The 18656-nt window shown below is 34.9% G+C and overlaps 1 protein-coding gene across 1 annotated transcript in view; it reads left to right on the top strand.

Moving 5' to 3' along the window:
* The window catches only part of rno (rhinoceros), a 50924-nt gene that overhangs the window by 22703 nt on the left and 9565 nt on the right, over positions 1–18656 (top strand). Inside the window, 3 exon segments of the mRNA XM_067129172.1 lie at positions 708–881; positions 9075–9329; positions 11183–11305. Of these exon segments, the coding sequence (XP_066985273.1) occupies positions 708–881; positions 9075–9329; positions 11183–11305 (552 nt within the window).

The raw sequence follows: 18656 nt of genomic DNA on the forward strand, positions 1-18656 counted from the left end.
GCTGTCTTTCCTTTAAAGAAATGATGTGATGTTGAATGAATAGTAGAAAAATTATTGGTGTAGAGAAGAAATTGTGCTACATATGTCTTAAGAAGATTAGAAGGGGTTAGAAATATGTAGGTATGTAGAAGTGGTAAAAATGATATCCTAGTTTAGTTAAAAGGATAGATCAGATTGTTTCAAGATGGTTCAGTCATGTGGAACAGTTGAGGATGATAGGTTTGTGGAGAGATTTGACAATTTAGAAAGAAGTGGAAGGTCTGTGAAATACTGTACTGGGTAGATGGAGTATAAGGGGTATTGGAAAATAATGGTCTCAGTATCCAGAAAGCTTGAAGGTATGTGCAATGTAGAGTTGGATGGCACACTGTAGGCGATGTAATGTTACCCTTTTTGCATGATGCAGCTTATGTTGTTGAATTCTTCTGCAAGAGGAATTATGTTTGATTCAGCAGTTAAAGGTATGAGTGGCATTGATCATTTTTAGAAATGAACCACATCGGACTAAGACAATAATTATGTGTGGGTTTTGTTGGAGCTTTTTCGCAGGTCACACAGACATAAATATTTGGTTCACAAAAACATAACCCTTGGGAGGTTTTGTAAGGTTCAACCCAAAAATTGCTTTTAGCCTTTAGATGTTAGTAATACTGTAATAAGATAGCATCTTAGTCACCCAGTATGCTAAATAAGTGTGAAAATTTCAGCAAAGTCGATGGGCCCTTGTTTGTGTGTTGTGCCGAGAACGTCGTGGTGCTTGTATTCAATGCTCAGTGAAGACCTGTAAGACTGCCTACCATGTCACTTGTGCCTTCAAACATGGTCTAGAGATGAAGGCCATTATAGAGGATGAGAGTGCAGACGATGGCGTTAAACTCAGGGTAAGAGAAAGATTTAATTTTATTTCCTGGAAAGTATCGATTTCTGTCAGAGTAAAGTTAATATCAAGTACCTACAACTTTTAGTAATAGTGCTGTTTATTTTCTAGTTTATTTTCATTGCTGCTGTTAAACAGAGCTTTCTAAAGAATTCAGTTAGTACAGTTCCATTTAATTTTGATTGATTTTTAAGGTTCTTAATTACTGTACAAGAATTAACATTTTCTTAGGGTAATTAGGAGTTTCTTGAATTTATGGTTGAGTAGGGCTGTTGCTTTGTACACTGTGTATGTATTCTGTTTAGAAGAGACATTGTAATTTGTTTCTATATCACCACCGCCATTGCTGTATGTCAGTGCTGAGCGAGTTTTGAAGTTCAGTGCTTTATGTTTAGTTTGTTGTTTATGCTGATAATTGATGTCGAAGTGTGTTGTTTTATGCTAATGTGTAAAATAATGCAGTACTGTACTTAGTACAAATTTATTGTGATGTGTTAATTTCCTTTATCAGTATACTGTATTTGTACAGTTGTGATAAGTTCTTGGTAGCCCTTGCCTCTTGCATCCAGATTTTAGGTGTGCTAATATTTGTAACTTACTTTTATTAATTATAGATGTGTATTTTTTGCAGTGTATACTCAATCATTTGTATCAGTTTGTATGTAACATAATTTGTGAGTCAAAACAAAGCATTGACAATCCTTTCCCAAATAATAATTATTAGATGTGCTTGCTGGTTAGCAGTAGGGACACCCTAGGACCCTCTTCTGGCTAGATGGGTTTATCTTCAAAGTTTCTGATTTTGGGATTCGGGTGGTAGTGGCTTTTGGCAGCATCACAGGAAGATGCTTCTTAATCTTGGCATTCATCCAATCATACTTAGGGCAGCATCAAAGTGTGGGAGCTCAAGGTAGGAGCCACCAGGACATTTTTGGTGATTGTCCAACAACTTTTTAATTGGAAAATTTCTAGTACCTCAGGAATGGACATCTTCCCCAAAACCTTCACCCTTCCCTCTTTTCTGAGATGGCAGGTGATTAGTACAGGTGGTTACCCAGGCAAGAAAATTCTGGAATTAAGCAGACAAAGTCATGGTTACCTTCCAGGTGTATCATACATCCAGGATGGGTCAGTATACTGTACCCTGTTGACAGTGTCAGCCCCGAATGGCAGAGATAGCTGCAAAATTTTTAGCAGTTACACAACCATTTGTAATGTTATTTTCATCCATGGAAGTTATCCAACTGTCTCTTGGGAGAGTTTAGAACTAGCAGCAGCAGCAGTAGCCATTGCCACCCTCTTACCTTTACCAGGGAACGTGGATGAGGTTTTTTTTCTAGGTTTAACAAACCGGGTACTCCTCCATCAAAAGCCCTTGTTCCAGTGCTAGCAGATTTCTTGTGTACCTGAGGAATGTTAAGAAGCACTTTCTCTGTTATTGAAGGTCACGGAGCAGTCATCTCCAACTCTTCAGACTTATTTTGTTACTGCTCAGTTGATACTTGGGGCTACGATTAAACCATCACAATCAGACCTTGCTTTTCTTTTCTGTGCACCTTCAGTAGACCTTTCTATGAATGTATAATGAATGCTTCCTTGCAGGACTTGACCCTTAAAACCTTGTTTTACTGTCCTTTTCCTCTTCTGGCCTTCATGCCTTGGAAGGATAAGTCTTTCAGTCAGGCCATTAGTCTTCTGTTAGATTCTCATTTGCTCCAGACTTCTGTAGCCAAAACTATCTTAGGTGTTTGGTTTGATCATGGGTTCTGTTGGTATCCTTGTATTACCTTTTTCCTCTAATGAGGTCAGAACCATGGGGACCTATGTTTAGCAGATGCAGTGCTTCAGACCTTCTCACCTCAGTCATCCTTAGAGCAGGTACTTGCTGTTGTTAAAATGCCTGAGGATTTATTTGCTTGATGAAACTCGTGTCTTAATATGCATATGTTTGGCCTGATTTTTGTGGGGTTAATGGGGGTGGGGTGTTATGTCAGTTGGATGGATGTGGGTATTCATCCTCAATTTCGTGATCCTGATGTGTCTTGTCAAACAATAAAGCAATGTTTTCTCGGAATATCTGTCTTCATGCCTCTTGTGGTTGGTAAGTGTTTTGCATTTGGATTTTTGTACTACTATTTACAACTCTTGTTTTGCAGAAAATCCCATTCTGCCATTGATGATATTTTTTTTTGCTCTACAGCACCTTGATTCAACCCAATCCCTGTGGGAAAAGATGAGACCTGCTCTTTAGGCCATTTCTTTTCTTTTTACTCCTGTCTCTTATCTTCTTCATCCCACTTGAATTATGAAGCAGGCTATTCATAAATAATGGGTTTGTAATAAACTGCAGATATTTTACTGAAATAAAATATGTTTTCCTTACAATTGTAACACGTGCGATGGCAGGGTGGTCTGGGCTTGCACAGTGGCTTTGTCTTTCAGGATTTAGCAAGTTGTTGTGAATAGGAGAGCCATTGCATGGAATAAGGCTTTTTATGATTTGATGTGTTTTTATGAAAAACTTGTTTTGTAATATTAAAGTTTACAACATAAACAAGATTTTGTCCTCTGAAGCTGGGACCCCTATGGTTTCTTGTAACCTTATTCGTGTAAAATTTTCTAATCAGAAATGAAAGGGCTTGCCAGTTGTTGACAGTGATAAAAATCAATATTTGATGATGCCATTAGAATAATTATTTTCCTAAGGTTGAAAAAAATATAACTTGCAGTACATTACTAGCAGTGAACATTCTGTAAATGAATGTACACATAGAAATTAGCTTGAGAACATCTTTATACAGTTTGTTAATACAGTTTGTTACTTAACATCTGTCAATCATATAGAGCCATTTTTTATTGTGAGAAACAAACCCAGTTACAACTATATGAGAGTTTAAAGAGTGGTTCCACTGCCACCACCAGCCTTACACATTCTGTGTAGCTCCAAGCTCACTGGACATGTGATGTGCACCGCAAGTCTACATTGGGTTCTCTCCCAGTTTTTATGTCATTTTACCCATATCTTTATTATATTGTTTTTGTCACATCTATATGTTCTAAAGTAGTTTACTTATGTATGCTTTTCCCCCCCTCAACGTTTTGAAGGGTTTGGTGAGTTTTCATTTAGTAACCTTTCACATCCATTGGCGTTGTCTCATGAAGTGATCATGCTCTATTTCTGTTGTGATATTCCCGAGTTCCTTTTAATTCATCTTGTATTCTGGCTTGTATAGAGTAACTTTTCATTACTGCTCCAGCAATCACAAATTTGTCTAATATCCAGTTTTGTGTTTCGGGTTGGACATTCTTTGCACGTTATGATACTGTACTTATATATACCCTAAGCAAGGATTTTAGTCATTTTGCAATTACAGTTTACTTGCGCTCAATTTCCAGCTGAATGTTGTTTCTATTCTTATTTTCCCTTCTATAATTTTTTTTGTAAAGACTTTGTGAATTACATTAATGCTTATTGTGTTCCTCATACTCTTCCACTTGTGCTGTCCTTTGGCTTTCAGGGCATATTGTTTTTAGCTATTCCCAGTTGAATTAAAGGTTTTTTATTATTATCCTTTCCCTCACTCATGCTAACCTTCAGGGCAGAATGTTATATATATTTATGGTTTATAAACTATAAGCTTCGGCTTTTTGGGAATACTCGATGCATATTTATGTGTGAATTAATATTTTTCCATTTTCAGATACACAGTACAGTTTATACTATTAATATCTCTTCTTGGAGTAAATGAATTTTCAGAATATCTTTGCATATTCACACTAAATCCATTACTGTCTGAATATTCACTTCTACATTGGTTTCTATTATGTTTCGTGTTGCACTTCCCTGCTTTGTGGTGAATGTTGACTTAATCAGGCCTAGGTATTCTCTCACTGGGTGTCAGGCCCTTGAGTTTGTTCTGAAGGGAATACAAAATTGCACTTTTATAAATGAAATTTCTCATGCATGCCACTTTTCAGCTTTCACCGACTAACAAGGAAAGCAAAACCCTATCGGGAAGAACCTGTGGACCACATGACCAGAGTTGGCCTATCTCGTTTATTTAATTTTTTTGTGTGTATTTTTGATGCCGAGATTTCTCTTCTTGCACCACATGTATGTGATATTCTTGTGTTTTCTGCTGCATTCTGTTGTCCTTTTGTGCTTGTACCTCGCCAGTAGCCAAGCGATTGAAGAACTAATAGAAATTTGTGACTTTTTTTGGGGCACGAGGTCGTCATAGCTTGCTTTCTTTGTTCTTTGTGTGCAAACTACATGAGGTACTTCTTTTGTGCTGTGAGTTGTGTGTGCCTCACTAGCATTGTGATCCCCTGTGTCTGGTATCATGGTTACTGTGGAGGGAGTAAGCCTGAATTCAGGTGTTGTGTCGGCTAGGACACGGGTTTGCAGTGAATATATGTTCCCGATAGTGATAGATTTGTGTTCACGTTTGTTTTTCATCTCAGAAGAAAATGTTCACGGCGTGACGTGCATCGAGTGTGATGGATGGCAAGCATCTCAGTGGGTCTTATGTGAGAGGGGGAAGTGTATGAAGGGCAATACTTCTTACAGAGAAAGTATGTTGAGCCTTTTCCCTCTCCCTTCTGTGATTCTCTCTTCCCCAAGGCCCCCTTTGTCAGTGACATCTCCTGCAACTACCATTGTTCCCTCATCATCATCTGAGGGAGAACCTGTGCCAGGCAGATTGGGATGATAGAAACAGTGAAGAGATGCTAGATTTCCCCTTGAAGCAGAGCACCTGATACAGCAGGAGTCAGAGCGTGCTCTCCTGGAGAAGAGACCTTGGAGCTGGAGGAACTACACTCGGAGGGAGAACCTTGAATATTCCAAACTTTTTTTCTTTGTACCCACACAGGTCAGGCTTTGTCCTTGGGAATTAAAGAAGTCTGGGTATTTTTTGGCACAGGCTTTTGGGTTTAAGCTGCCTCAAGGCAGTCCTCTATTCCTTAATGGGGAATCCTGTCCACTGTTGCAGTTATCACCTTACCTTTCCCTTCTTCTTGAGAAGACAATAACTGGATTTGTTAAGATGATGATGACTGTGGATTGGATTTGTTCTGGAGGTCAATACCCATGGCTTCCATGCTACTTAAACCGAGGGATGTATAATTGCATTTCCAAAGAAGCTCGTGAAGTAATTCATGTAATGTAGTCATTTCTGCACTTCTGGCCTGACTCTTAATTCCTTGTTGGAGGTGCAGAGGCCCCTCTCGGAGTGCATGCAAGGTTCTATGGTACAGGAAGCTGGGTCACTAGGCTTTTGATGTATGGCAAGTCTTCTCACATATGTTTTTGTGACCACTTGTTGGATTGCTTTGTTGGGATTATGACCCTTCACTTTCCCTCCATGGCCTTCAACAATTAATTGAAGACAAGATCAAGTATCTCTACTTAACAGTGACTGGATCTGTGCATGCAGTTTGGTATTAGGTCTCTATCATGCTACAATTCATTGTATGTCAGTTCTGGTCATCTCCTTTTTAAAGAGTGGTTTATCACCTCAGAGGTCTGTAAAGTCCAATGGTGGATGAGAATGCCCTGACTGGACCTGTTTGCAGTGTTTTGTCTAGTTCCCTCAGCTCATTTCTCTGTTGCAAGATTCAGTTGTTTGGGTTGTTGTTACACTCTGACCTAGGTACCTTCATGCTCTTCCCCGTTTAGGAGGTGCAGACACATTTAGAGGTTCTGGGAATTTCAGAGACTCGAAGGATTCAAGGATTCTCATATCTTTATTCGGCCATGGTGCTAGTGGTTTCCAAATCTCTTGTTTTTGCCATTCATGGTTCTGATTTCTTCTTGCATGGAAAAGATTTCTGGAACAATTTTTTCAGCATTTGATGATTTTCTGTAGTTACTGAATTTTTTTGTCACAATTACCAGGTGTAACATAATGGAGGGTGGCTCCTCTTGGTTGTGGATGGTGGGTTCTCTCCCTTTGCCTTTTAGAGGCTTTCGTTGGGGTTCTAACCTTTACATCTCACCTATACAAATGCAAATCCTCTCCAAAAAGCTATGGTTCCTGACCTATCCTGGATTCTTCAAGCTCAGTCATCTCTGGGACACTGTATTCAGCAGCTTAGTCCTCCCACTTAATTTATGATTCAAGCTTGTAAAAGGTTGTATTTTAAGTAGCATTTGTTCTATGTTCTAAAGTATTTTATTATTTTCTATAACCATAATTTATTTTTATGTGTAGGTTACCAGAGTGAAAGTGTTTTTAGTACGTTTTCTTTTGTATACATTCTTTGGATTTATTTAATGAAAAGTTTTATTTTGTTTATAGTTTGGAAAAAATTCTGGTTTGTATTAGATTGGGAAACTGGAGTGAATTGAATCAGCAGGGAATGTAAGTGTGTTACGTGCAGGTTTTTTTTAAACTTATGAAAGGCAGTATCTTAGTAGAATGTTCAGTATAGGCAGCTTTTTTGAGGGAGGTTACAAAGATTATGTGGTCTGTGTGAATCGTATTCTGTTTTTATCCCTGTAAAATAGCACTTTTGTTCAGTATTTTTTTAATATTAGTTATTTTTTTTTACATTCTGTTTAGTGCTGTATACAGTTGCAGAATTTAGTCAACCTGAAATTTTTATTTTTATAATTTAGTTGATGACCTCGTTTGGTTTACTTTTTTCCTCACTTTAATATGTGTTTTTTTGTTTTTTTTCTTTTTTAGAATAATAGATCTTTAGATGACAGTGTAATGTGTAACCATACATATGGTTGCGCATGTAACTTATTAAAAGTAGGTACCATAGATGTTTTTTGCATGTTGTAGCTTGCCATTACCAGTCCACATTCAGAAGTACTGTATTAATAAGGATTAAATTCCGTTCTATTCAGACCAGCGTTTGTAGATTCTGTGGGATGAAGTAGCATCCATAGTACTAATTCTCTGTTCTCCTGAAGAGTGAGGAAGTGTAGTGTAAAGTACTGATTAAACAGAAAGGAAAAATAAAATTTTTAGCCATTATTTGATCTGTAGAATTTACAATAATTGTATGGCTCTGTATTAGGATAAATACCCATAATCTTGTGTTATAATTTTAGTTTTTAATGAAGAAATGGGTGTTTTTCCCTCTCACCATCCTTCAGTAACAATTGGGAGTTAACCCAGTTGGCTGTTATTTGTTAATTGGCCTGAAAGTAGTGTTTTATTGTATTTCAGTGGTTGGTATTATTGGGTTTTACTGTTTTGACTCTGTTACAGCATTTGTCTTTGCAACAATTGTCAGACTCATTTTCTGACCAGGAGTTGCACATTTGACAATTTGAGTCTTGTTTTACATACTTTGGGTCTGTACTGCCTGTTCCTGGTCTTCTATTCTTGGGATTCTTTTCAAGCTCTTATTTTTCCTTGTCTTAGACTTAAAGTTGATTCACACGGACCAGTCTTCTTCAGTCATGACAAAACTTTTTACTTCTTGGGTTCCTCTTGGTTTTTTATCTAGGTAAACCACTTGTTCTGTTTTGCTCTGTTGTCTCTTGTTTAGTCTTTATGTAAAAGTAGTAGTTTATGTAGATCAGAGAAAGTTTTTTTGTCAGATTGTGTAAAATAAATAAGATTATAATTATTTATTGTATTATAATTCCATTACTGTATGGAATATTGTGTCTTCAGGAAAAGCATGGTAGTATGTTATTGGTAGTGTTTATAAATTTGATAAAAGTAGGGTTGCCTTTTGCATTCTAGATCTATTTCATATTTGTTGGATTTCCCAGTCTTATTAGTGATAAGTATTTTAATTCTGGTCTGGTTACTACCAAATAATAGTAATAATGATTTTTGTTGACCAAATGCTTTTGAACTCATTCAGTGCTTATCCTGTTATTTCTTTATTACCCATCCCTACACACACAAATACCCATATGATATTGGTGTTGGCAATTTTTGCAGAAATTTGACTAACGAAGGTATCAATAAATAGAAAAATGTTTTTCTTACAGGTGTAATAGTAGCTGTAAGACATCAAAACTTCTTTCCATTATGACTTTGTGGTTATTTTCAATTAGGCATACATAGAGATTGCAAGGGATTCCATTTTTCCCTTTTTCAGTGTAAAAACCTAAGGAAAGGCAACCCTAAGTAGTACCATAGTAATGTAATGTAGATTAGAATATTCACATTTAATTTCATAATTTTATAGGGGAAGTTTGTGATTTGGTATTTATTATTTTCAGTCATATTGTGAGAAGCATAGTGTGGCAAGTAAAAAGGTTGGAAGTGAAGTAGAAAGTGAAGAAGGAGATGATGGCACTCCCAAGAAGAAGAGAGATTGGACATCAGAACAAAAGAATCAGGCAAGAGCGGCCAAACTTCGTCAGATTGAGTCTGAGTTCTACAAGCACGTAGACTTCCTGGAGACTTCCAACTATCTTGACATTGATTTGGAGACCACAGAAACCATCTACAATTACTGGAAGCTCAAAAGAAGGGTAATTAAATTAATTTTATGTTTAAGCTATTGTATATGTGTAATTTTTTAAGGTTTTGCTTGATTATCTTGGCATTTTAAAGCAGGCAGTACTATGGAAGTTTTTTTTCTTTGCAAGTCATGTTTTTTTTGTAAAAATTTGGTTTTGCTGTCCGTGTAGTCATCACATTATTAACAAGTGTTACCTTTTGGTAATCATTTCAAATCATGAATGAGCCTGTAAAAAGATTGGGTAAGGCATTACTCAGTCCTAAACCTGTTGCTTTTCATTTTTACTAGACAGAGCAGTACTGTTGTTCTGATATCCATTCAAGTTACAAATCAGCTGAGTTTCATGTAAGCTCCTAAAATGGATAAATCATCCAGTACCTGCAAGGGAAATGGCTTAAGAATTTGTTCATCCTTGTTAAAATGATCACATAGCTGAATGTTTGCTGTCATAAAACACACATTGACTGTACATTTTGTTTCTGTCACCATCTCATTCATTCAAAACCTCATGAATTTTCCAACCTTCTATATAACAACATGTGAGCAGTGTGAGGGAGTTTTGTACTCACAGGAGCATCTTCATCTTATTCTGATTTTGGTTTAACCCAGAATATTTTTGTGCTTGGAACCACACTCATTACCACTACCACTTTGCTTTTGTACCCGAAGAATGTCATTGAACTATTAATTCACATGCAATACTCAAGCAAAAGTACTGTATGCGTATAACTACATTTATGGATGTTATGCTGTAGCACAATATGACAGCCTACTTTATAAACCTTAGTGTTCTTCCTAGCATGGGATCAACTGTTATGCAGATTAAACAACTAGACAGTAACATTTGTATCGTTTCGTTAGTCGTTAACTACCATAGTACTATATGTGATTGAAGTAACTGCCACTTTACCATACATTGCTGTACAGTACCTTTATGTACATATATGCATTAACAGGAAAACTGAGAAGAAAGAATTTGTCATTATATTACAATTAATTATAGTTAGCGGAAGTTGTGAAGCCACGTTTTGGAACGTATTTTATTCAGATAGTGCTGTACATTCTATTTTTACTTTAAATTGACATCAAAACTCTATACTATGTAAGTAATATTAAATAACTGTGCCATATTTACTTATAATTTTTAAGTACAGTATATATAGTACTTAATTACAATTTCATTCTCTGACTGGACATTGTTTAAAACAAAAATCTGGATATCTTATAAAGAAATTTTTAAACAAAAATCTAGATGTCTTTTATAAAAAAAAAAAATTGTGTAAAAATGTAAAACAATTGGTGATCAGTGCTTGTAATTCTTTTCATTAGCAGCCAAATGATGTCCTGTAATGTACATTATTGTACAGTACACATTCATTATATGCAACAAACTTAAGTCAAAACCAATATACATTACATGAAGTTCTGCACTACAGCACATATTAGTTAACCCTAAAGCAAACAGCTTCATATGTGCTTTTTCCCTACCATAGTTTACATTACAGTGCAGTGTCATTCCATTGTTTGATAACTATCCAAAGCCTTGTGAAAAGTTTGGAGTAAATTTCCATATTGCACCAAAAAAGAAAAATAAAGGTTGTTTACTGATAAATTGAATTCAGCTTGGAAGACAAAAAGTAAGGCATCAAACTCCTGAGGACATGGATGTGTGTGCAAGTTGGATATATGGGCACTTGCATAGATACCACAGCTTAAATCTTTTGTTTGTTAAATTAGACTGTAGTACCTGGGATACAGAGATCACGAATGTGGTCTATTTTAGTAAGACTATTTTTATTGGAAGTATTTTAATGTAATTTAATATATTTGTAAGTTTTCTCAACTTTTTTTTTTCTATTACAGTCTGGTTTTAACAAGCCACTTCTAACACCACGCAGTGAAGAAATTGACCTTCTTTCGCAACAGCAGGAACATGATATAGAGCGTATGAAAATGTTCGTGCAGCTGCGTCAGTATTTGGAAAGGGTAAGTCTGTTTTGTTTCGTTCTTGTTAGTTTGTTTCTAATACGTCACTTTCTTCAAGACATGCAATACTGTATTTGTGTTCATAATTGGATGTTTATAAAATGTTCTGTGTCAATCTGGGCTAGTCTTGTGTCTTGTCAAGTGACACATACTAAAAGGTTTGGTGGCTATATACTTCAGCAGGCTTAAGTTTGGAAGTATGGCTAGAAAAAGGCGATAATTAAAACTCACTGATAGACATTTTGAATTAAAGAGGTTAAGAATTTGGGTTAATGATTAAAGTTGTTTTGTTTTGCAGTTAAAATGCTAAATATAAACCCCCTTTGTTTTTATCTATAAAAGCATCAGGAGTTAAAAAAGCAAGCTTAATGTATAGAAGCTCTGAAATTAAATGTCATAGATGACTGTTCTTGTTTTTTGCTATGTTATTGTCGTAATAATGAAAATGTACACTGGGTCATGCAGTTAAAATACCGATGACTTAAAGTGAATTACTAGCAGAATATGGTATTATGAGCCAATAGTTCAAATTTAATTGAATTAGGTATATGGGTTTTTTGTTGGACACTTTACTCTTTGATGTCAGTCACTTCGTAGTCTTTATCCTTTAGGGTAATGAATTAAATTGGTCATAAGCAATATAATTTTTAGTAATTTTTTTTTTTTTATTTACAGAATTTTTTTCAGTAAAGTTACCCTTAGTTTTTTTTTTTTTTTTTTTTTTTTTTGTGTGTGTGTGTGTGCTACCAAACTTATTGTTTTTATAATGGAAGTGAGGTTTTCTGATCCTAGGAAATTCCCAATATTGATTGTAAGAGAAGAGTCTATGAGGTAGCAGTTAACTGTGATTGGCTGCTTACGTATATTTTTTAGTTGATTTGGAACTGATGTTTTTATAATGAGTGAAAACGGCAAGCTGTATGAAAATCCTTCAGTGTACATATTTGATGAGTTGTTGTAAAAATTGCATGATAATTTATATGTAATAGCATGGTTAACTAAATTATAAAGTAAAATTAAAATAGCATGTAAAGTAACTAAAATAGTTTTAGTGAACAAGTACATTAAAATATTCCATTTTTGTCGGTAGTTTATATTCTTTTTACATGTTCAAATATATATGCCTCTGTTCAAAGTACCATTGCCAGACAAAAAAATTCTCCCAGTCTTCTTTGTAAAATAAGCACAGACCTCTTTTTTATGTATTTGCTATTTTGATTCGGTTGAGATGTAAAAGAAATAAAAAAAAAAATCTCTTAGGTCAAGCCTCAGTTTCTTAAAAGGTGTGTTCACAAATAGGAGGTGGAAATAGGGAGACGGTCAGTGAAATGGTAAGAGATTAAAGGGAAATGAAATGCAAAAGGCAAAAAGCAGTACATCTGGGGCTGAAGGGACACTGCAAAGAGCTTTTAGTAGCATCTTCAGTGTGGTGCAGCTTCATGTGGTCTATACACTTAGATGGCTCATAAGGGGATTTGACTGTCTACCCTCCTTTAGGAAGTTATTTCTTAGCTTTAGCTCACATGGTTAGCTACTGCTTATGCTTTGTCCGGCACAGCACACTGTAGGCAGTACTAAAGGCTGTTTGTGGCACCTGTTTGACCATGAACTGCGTTAGTTTCTGCCTGTTTTCATTCATTCCCTGTGGTCTCCTCCCTTATTATCCAATCTTCTTTTGTTTTGCTTCAGTTTTCACCTTTCATTCAAGGACAAATTCTTTGGGCTAGCCCCGAGAGTAGAAGCACTTGGTTGTCACCATAAACTAGTTTAGAAAGTATTTTAAGCTGGTCATAGCAGAACAAAAGAAAGTTGGAAGCTCCGTGTGCTTTAGAAGGTATAGCTCTCAAGCTAGTTAAAATTCAGACCTTTTTAGTATGGTCACACCATGCAAAGTTGGTTTTAAGATATTTGCATCCTTTGAAAGGATCCATAATGTGTTTACAAGGAGGAACACCAGAACCCTTCAGATGTGTTTTCAAACCTACAAGGTCTTACTTTTGATTTGGAGATATAGGGACTTAAAATTGTGTTCGGTCCTCAATATAAGTAACAAACAGAAAATGTCAAAATATCAGTAGCAGTCATCAAGCTTGAATGAACAACAATCAGAAGCACCTTCATCCTCTCACTGGTGATACAGATGAATAATTAGCTTGACCTTGATGACTGCTGTTGATATTTCGACATTTTCTGTTTGCTACTTATATTCTCAAGTCATTGTTTAACAAGTTTGTTAATTAGTTTCTTTACACAAAACAGGCCCAAAAGATTCATAGATGAATAACAGTTAAGCATTAAATAATGAAAAGTTGTGGTTAAATAGTTAGGATGACAAAAATTAAAGGTGGCTGGAATCATTGCAGCTACATGTCGAAGGGCCACTGGAAAAACCGGGAGGTAGTCCTTACAGTATGTTGTGCCAGTCGTATTGATCATAAAATCCTTTGTGGGGTATTTATGTAAAGTATAGTCCCTGCCTTAGAAAAAAGTGATGGTAAGTTCCAACACCAAAGTGCCATTTCAGCAAAGCTTATCTAAGGGAAACTCACAATAGACTGTTGGCAGTGCTTTCAAAATGTTCCTAGGATAGTGACAATTGTAGACCTTGAGTTGTTGAGAAGGATTAGGCATAGGATTTTACTGGGAATGTCAAATGATGCTGAGAGATATATGGAGTGGTTCTGTTTTTTATTTCATCGATGTTGAATATGAAAAATATGATTTTTGAAACAAGACCTGAGGTTTTATTTTAGAATTAAAGATTTGAAGTACTATTGATCTGAAAAAGAAAGGAGGCAAATACATAGGTAATGTATGCATTTCTCACTTATTTTTTTATATGTTTGTTATAATTTTTACCCAAATTTTTTTGCCGTTTAGTACTGTAATTTTGATGGACAGTTTCCAGTTTAGATTTATTGATTGCTATAGTACTGTAATTGCTTTTTAATGTGAATTGTAACTATATTGTCTTTTTTCAGCTGGCTTTCAAACATAAAGATGTGCACTGGCGTGGCATTGCATGTTTTCTTAGGCATATTTTTCCGGATTGGAATTTAGAGACATTTCCTCGGGAAGCAAATTTAAAGACAGCTGCGTTTATATTCCTGTATAGTGTTACATATGCGTACTTCAAACTTTAATATGGTGGTGCAGTTGTTGGTGTGAATATCACTAAAATTTTCAGTGAAAATGTAATTTACTACATATTTTGTATTTTTGTGCCTGGCTTTGGTACTTTGCTTTGAAAAGTGTAAATAAGTTTTTGGGAATAGAGGTAATTTTCTTTTGTATATATATATATTTTTTTTAATGACAGTAAAATTTCACTGTTTTTAAATTGGAGATTATAACTTGAGATTGCATGTTCTCTTTCTCAGTTGTAAAATTTTGGTTCTCGGATTATATTAAAAGTTAAAACTATGAGATTTGAAATTCAATTTCAGCCTTTTTAAATTACTTTAGCCCTCATCTAGATTTTGGCGATGCACACGGATGTGAATCCTATTGTTTTCTTTGCGTAAACCATTAGGAAAAAGGAAATTTTTTCGTTTCAGCACTAAATAGTTTGTAGATTTTCCCTTACATGACCAAGGACACCAAGTTGGACTTTACAAGTGGAGTTTTATGATTTAAATCTTTGTCCAAAGCAAGATTAAGGTACCAGCAGGTTTGCTTGGGAAGGGCTTCAACCTCACCACCTGTATCATGTGCAGTTAATAGGAAGCTTCTCACCTTCTGGAGCCCCTACACTAGTGTACTGTCTGTTAGTTCAGGTTGAAATAATCTTAATTCAGACTTTCTGAAGCAGTGTCACCTTTTTGCTGTTAAATGTTTTATTGGTACAGAATACCAAAGGTGGTATTCTGTATCCTATAGCTTAGCTGTCTGAATACATAACTTGATAAGTACTAGAATGTTATGGAACATAAAATATTTCTGGATTTTATTTCTGTCATTAACATGACATTTTATCTGAAGACAATATGATAGTAACAGGTACAGTAGATGTAGCAATGATCCCAATAACCTTAGGTAGCTAGCAGTAAAGCCTGTGGTGAAGAAATTAATTTCACCCAGCAACCTCAGTGGATTTGGTACTTTTTATGTTGTTGATTCAACATCTTGTAACTGAATCGGCATCACTATAATTTTTTTTTATATATATATAAAGCCTCTGCTACAGTCATGGCCTTACTTTATGGAATTTTCACTTTCAGTTGAAATTCATTTTTTTAAAGTTTAATTTTCTCGGAGGTTGTGATCATATTGATTTATTTGAAAGGTTAGCAAGTAATTTTACAGGATTTTTATTTCACTTGTTATATTGAACTGTTCAATATCTATAGTCTATTTTAGTTTTAAAGTCAGTGTTCAGAAAAATATGGCCATTTTATACTGATAATGTGAATTTAAGAAGCTATTTTGGTTATGAATACAGATTTCTATTTTCTTTTGGTATGGTGATTGTTCACATCTTCAGTGGGTTTAGGGTGAGTGTTCAGAAGAATACAATTCTTTCTGAAATATCTTATGTACGGTATTGGGAGCAGTCTTTGATATTTTGATCAACTTCGGCTGGATATTGTCTTTTGACCACAGTAAATATTTTGATAAGAATGTAAACCATGTTAGGAAAAGGAAGTAAGAATTTAGCTATTTGTGTTAGATTTGTTTGAATGATGATCTCTTTTCATCACCTTTATAAAAAAAGGACTTGCAGTATACCAGAGACCTTGTATGTAGTTTTGTGAGAAATGACACATTGGAAAAGTAGGAGTGCCCCCATATGTATGGATGCATTACATGAAGAAAATTTGTAGCGTTATAGAAATACTTTAGCTCTTTTTGTTTTAGTTTTTTATTTAGGTTCAAAATATTGAATTTTTTTTATAGCCCTGTATACCAGTTAACAGAAATCTTATATTCCTATTTAGTAAAATAGTGACTACAGTAGGTTTTAGAGCTGAACTTGTTAATCATTAAGGTTATGTCCTTTAGTAGAAAAGGACCCACCACATCTTGCTGTGAGGAACATTTTATGAAATGTAGGTAAGAAATAGAATTAAAGTGATATAAAGGTATATAAGGGAACTTAAATAGGGAAAAGTTCTTCTTTGGATAGTGAAAGATTATAATGAAAAGGGAAAGAGGTGCTTTTGAGTAAAGTTACAGGACAACAGACAGGACGTTGAATATGTGCTGGGAGTGCAGGCAACGGTTATGGGCACTACCTTTATGAGGCCATTCTTGCGTCAGTGGAGTGAGAATTTTTTAAGTTTAGTTGAACGAAAAGGATAGAATAAAAGCAAATGTAAATGACTCAAGAATGGAAAGGAGTTTGATATAAATGCACTTGAAAATAATTATTATGTACATATATGCACATTATTACATTTACATATAGTATTTTCACAAGTTTTTGTTTAGATATGATACGAGCTTTTTACTCATACCCTATTTTTTAATATAAGTTTTTGTTGTTTCAAGCCCTGGCTTATCTGTATATAGCCCTTCAATTGCAGTGTCTCGCTTGTTAATTGTGATTTTCTACACTATTCCATCTCTTGCTATTTGAATAAGATCTGGGTTATTCCTTCACCTCTCATTTCCCATGATTTTTCCTCACAGAGTTACGTTTCAAACCTCCCCTTCATAAAATTAAAGTTTTCTCTTTCTAAGTGTTTTCAGAAGTTCTCAGTTATTGCATATTCAAAAATTCTTTCAATTGTTACTTTATCCAAATTACACTCAAAACTGTCCACATTACGCTCTTGCACTTTGTTTCTTTTCTATTTTAATAATTGTCCAGATTTCACATCCATACAAGAAAGTTGATCAACCATAGTGTTTTGGCATTATTTTTTTACTCTATCCTAATATATTCTTGAGAGTAATCCTTTTCCAATGCTTGTATACTCTAGATGTTTCTAAAGGTTCTTTGCAGCAACCTGTATGCCCTAACTGCATAGCTTCGTGCCTTTTACATTTCATCTGTTTCTGTCAGTCTCTTCCCACATAGTTGCTCAACTTGACTAGTTTAGGTCAAGTAAAAATCCTATTGGCAAGCCTTAAGAGAATATTTAAATGTGACTGTATAGATTAATGAAATTACTTTAATAATTATTTTTAGGAATTTTTATTTCATTAATGTTATACAGTCCAGTATGCCTAACAGACTTTATGAAGGCACTAGCTATTTTTTAAAACCCACTATTTTTAATAAAAGGAATAACCAGAATAACCCAGTACAGCATTGTCTTGCATTACAGCATCATTCTTTTAAAAAACAATGCTAATCTGAATGGATTTTTTCTTTATACTCATTTGTATAGATGTTTGATGAACGAGCCATATCCTTGAATTTAGAGAAAGCAATTCTATACTTGATGAACAGTAAACGTTTTTTTAAGTATTTTAATTTAACCAAAAAATGTTAAGTTTTGCACACAAATATGTTAAGGAAGTTGCGTTGATCTGCAACATGTTTATTCTATACACCCATTAGTTGTTGTGAAAGTTGTATGGTGATTTTTTAGCGAAACATAATTATTTTAAGAGTAAACTACTATAACCATCAAAAGGATATAATATTTTTACTATTTGTTGAGTTTAACTTTATTATTATGGATGAGCAATGTGTAGTGTGTATAGAAAAGCCCTTTACTTTTTAGGCTTTCATATAAATCCAGCATCATGAATAAACTCTCAGATACCTAAATAAATACAGAAGTTTAAAGATAGAGATTGCAAACAGGTTTGTGCATTTGTAAAAGAATTACCTCATGTCTAAAAGGTTAAAGCGCAGGAAGGCAGTAGTTACGTAATCTGATCACAATGTTGTAATCTGATGTATTCTGTAATGAGAACAAATATACAAGGTGATGGTGTTATATACTGTGCTGATAGAGCTAGTTGCACGGTCCTGGTAGCTTTAAAATAAAAATTTCAGAGCTTGTTTCACATCCCTGGTAACTTTACAATAAAAATTTCATATCTTGTTGCACAGTCCTGGTAGCTTTAAAATAAAATTTCACTCATAAATAATTCACTAAGCTGAGAGGTATTACAAAGGAAATGTGTTCACAGCACTACATACCTGCCCTATGTCAAGTAACACCTACTGCCTGCTTATCTAATGTATGCACTGCTAATTGCATCTGCTCATGGCCGTCTCATTTTGGTCAGGTCTGATTAGATTCTTACAACAATAACATTTGACCAGTATCAGACAACTGCCATTAATAGGGCATGGAGGTCCTTTTGCAAATTTATATTGTATTATTGATTTCCATTTAACCTTTATTTCTCTTGGTGTTCCATTTTACTTTACTAAACATTTCCTGTTTCC

Source organism: Macrobrachium rosenbergii, chromosome 27, assembly GCF_040412425.1.
Source record: "Macrobrachium rosenbergii isolate ZJJX-2024 chromosome 27, ASM4041242v1, whole genome shotgun sequence".
Lineage (NCBI taxonomy): Eukaryota > Metazoa > Arthropoda > Malacostraca > Decapoda > Palaemonidae > Macrobrachium > Macrobrachium rosenbergii.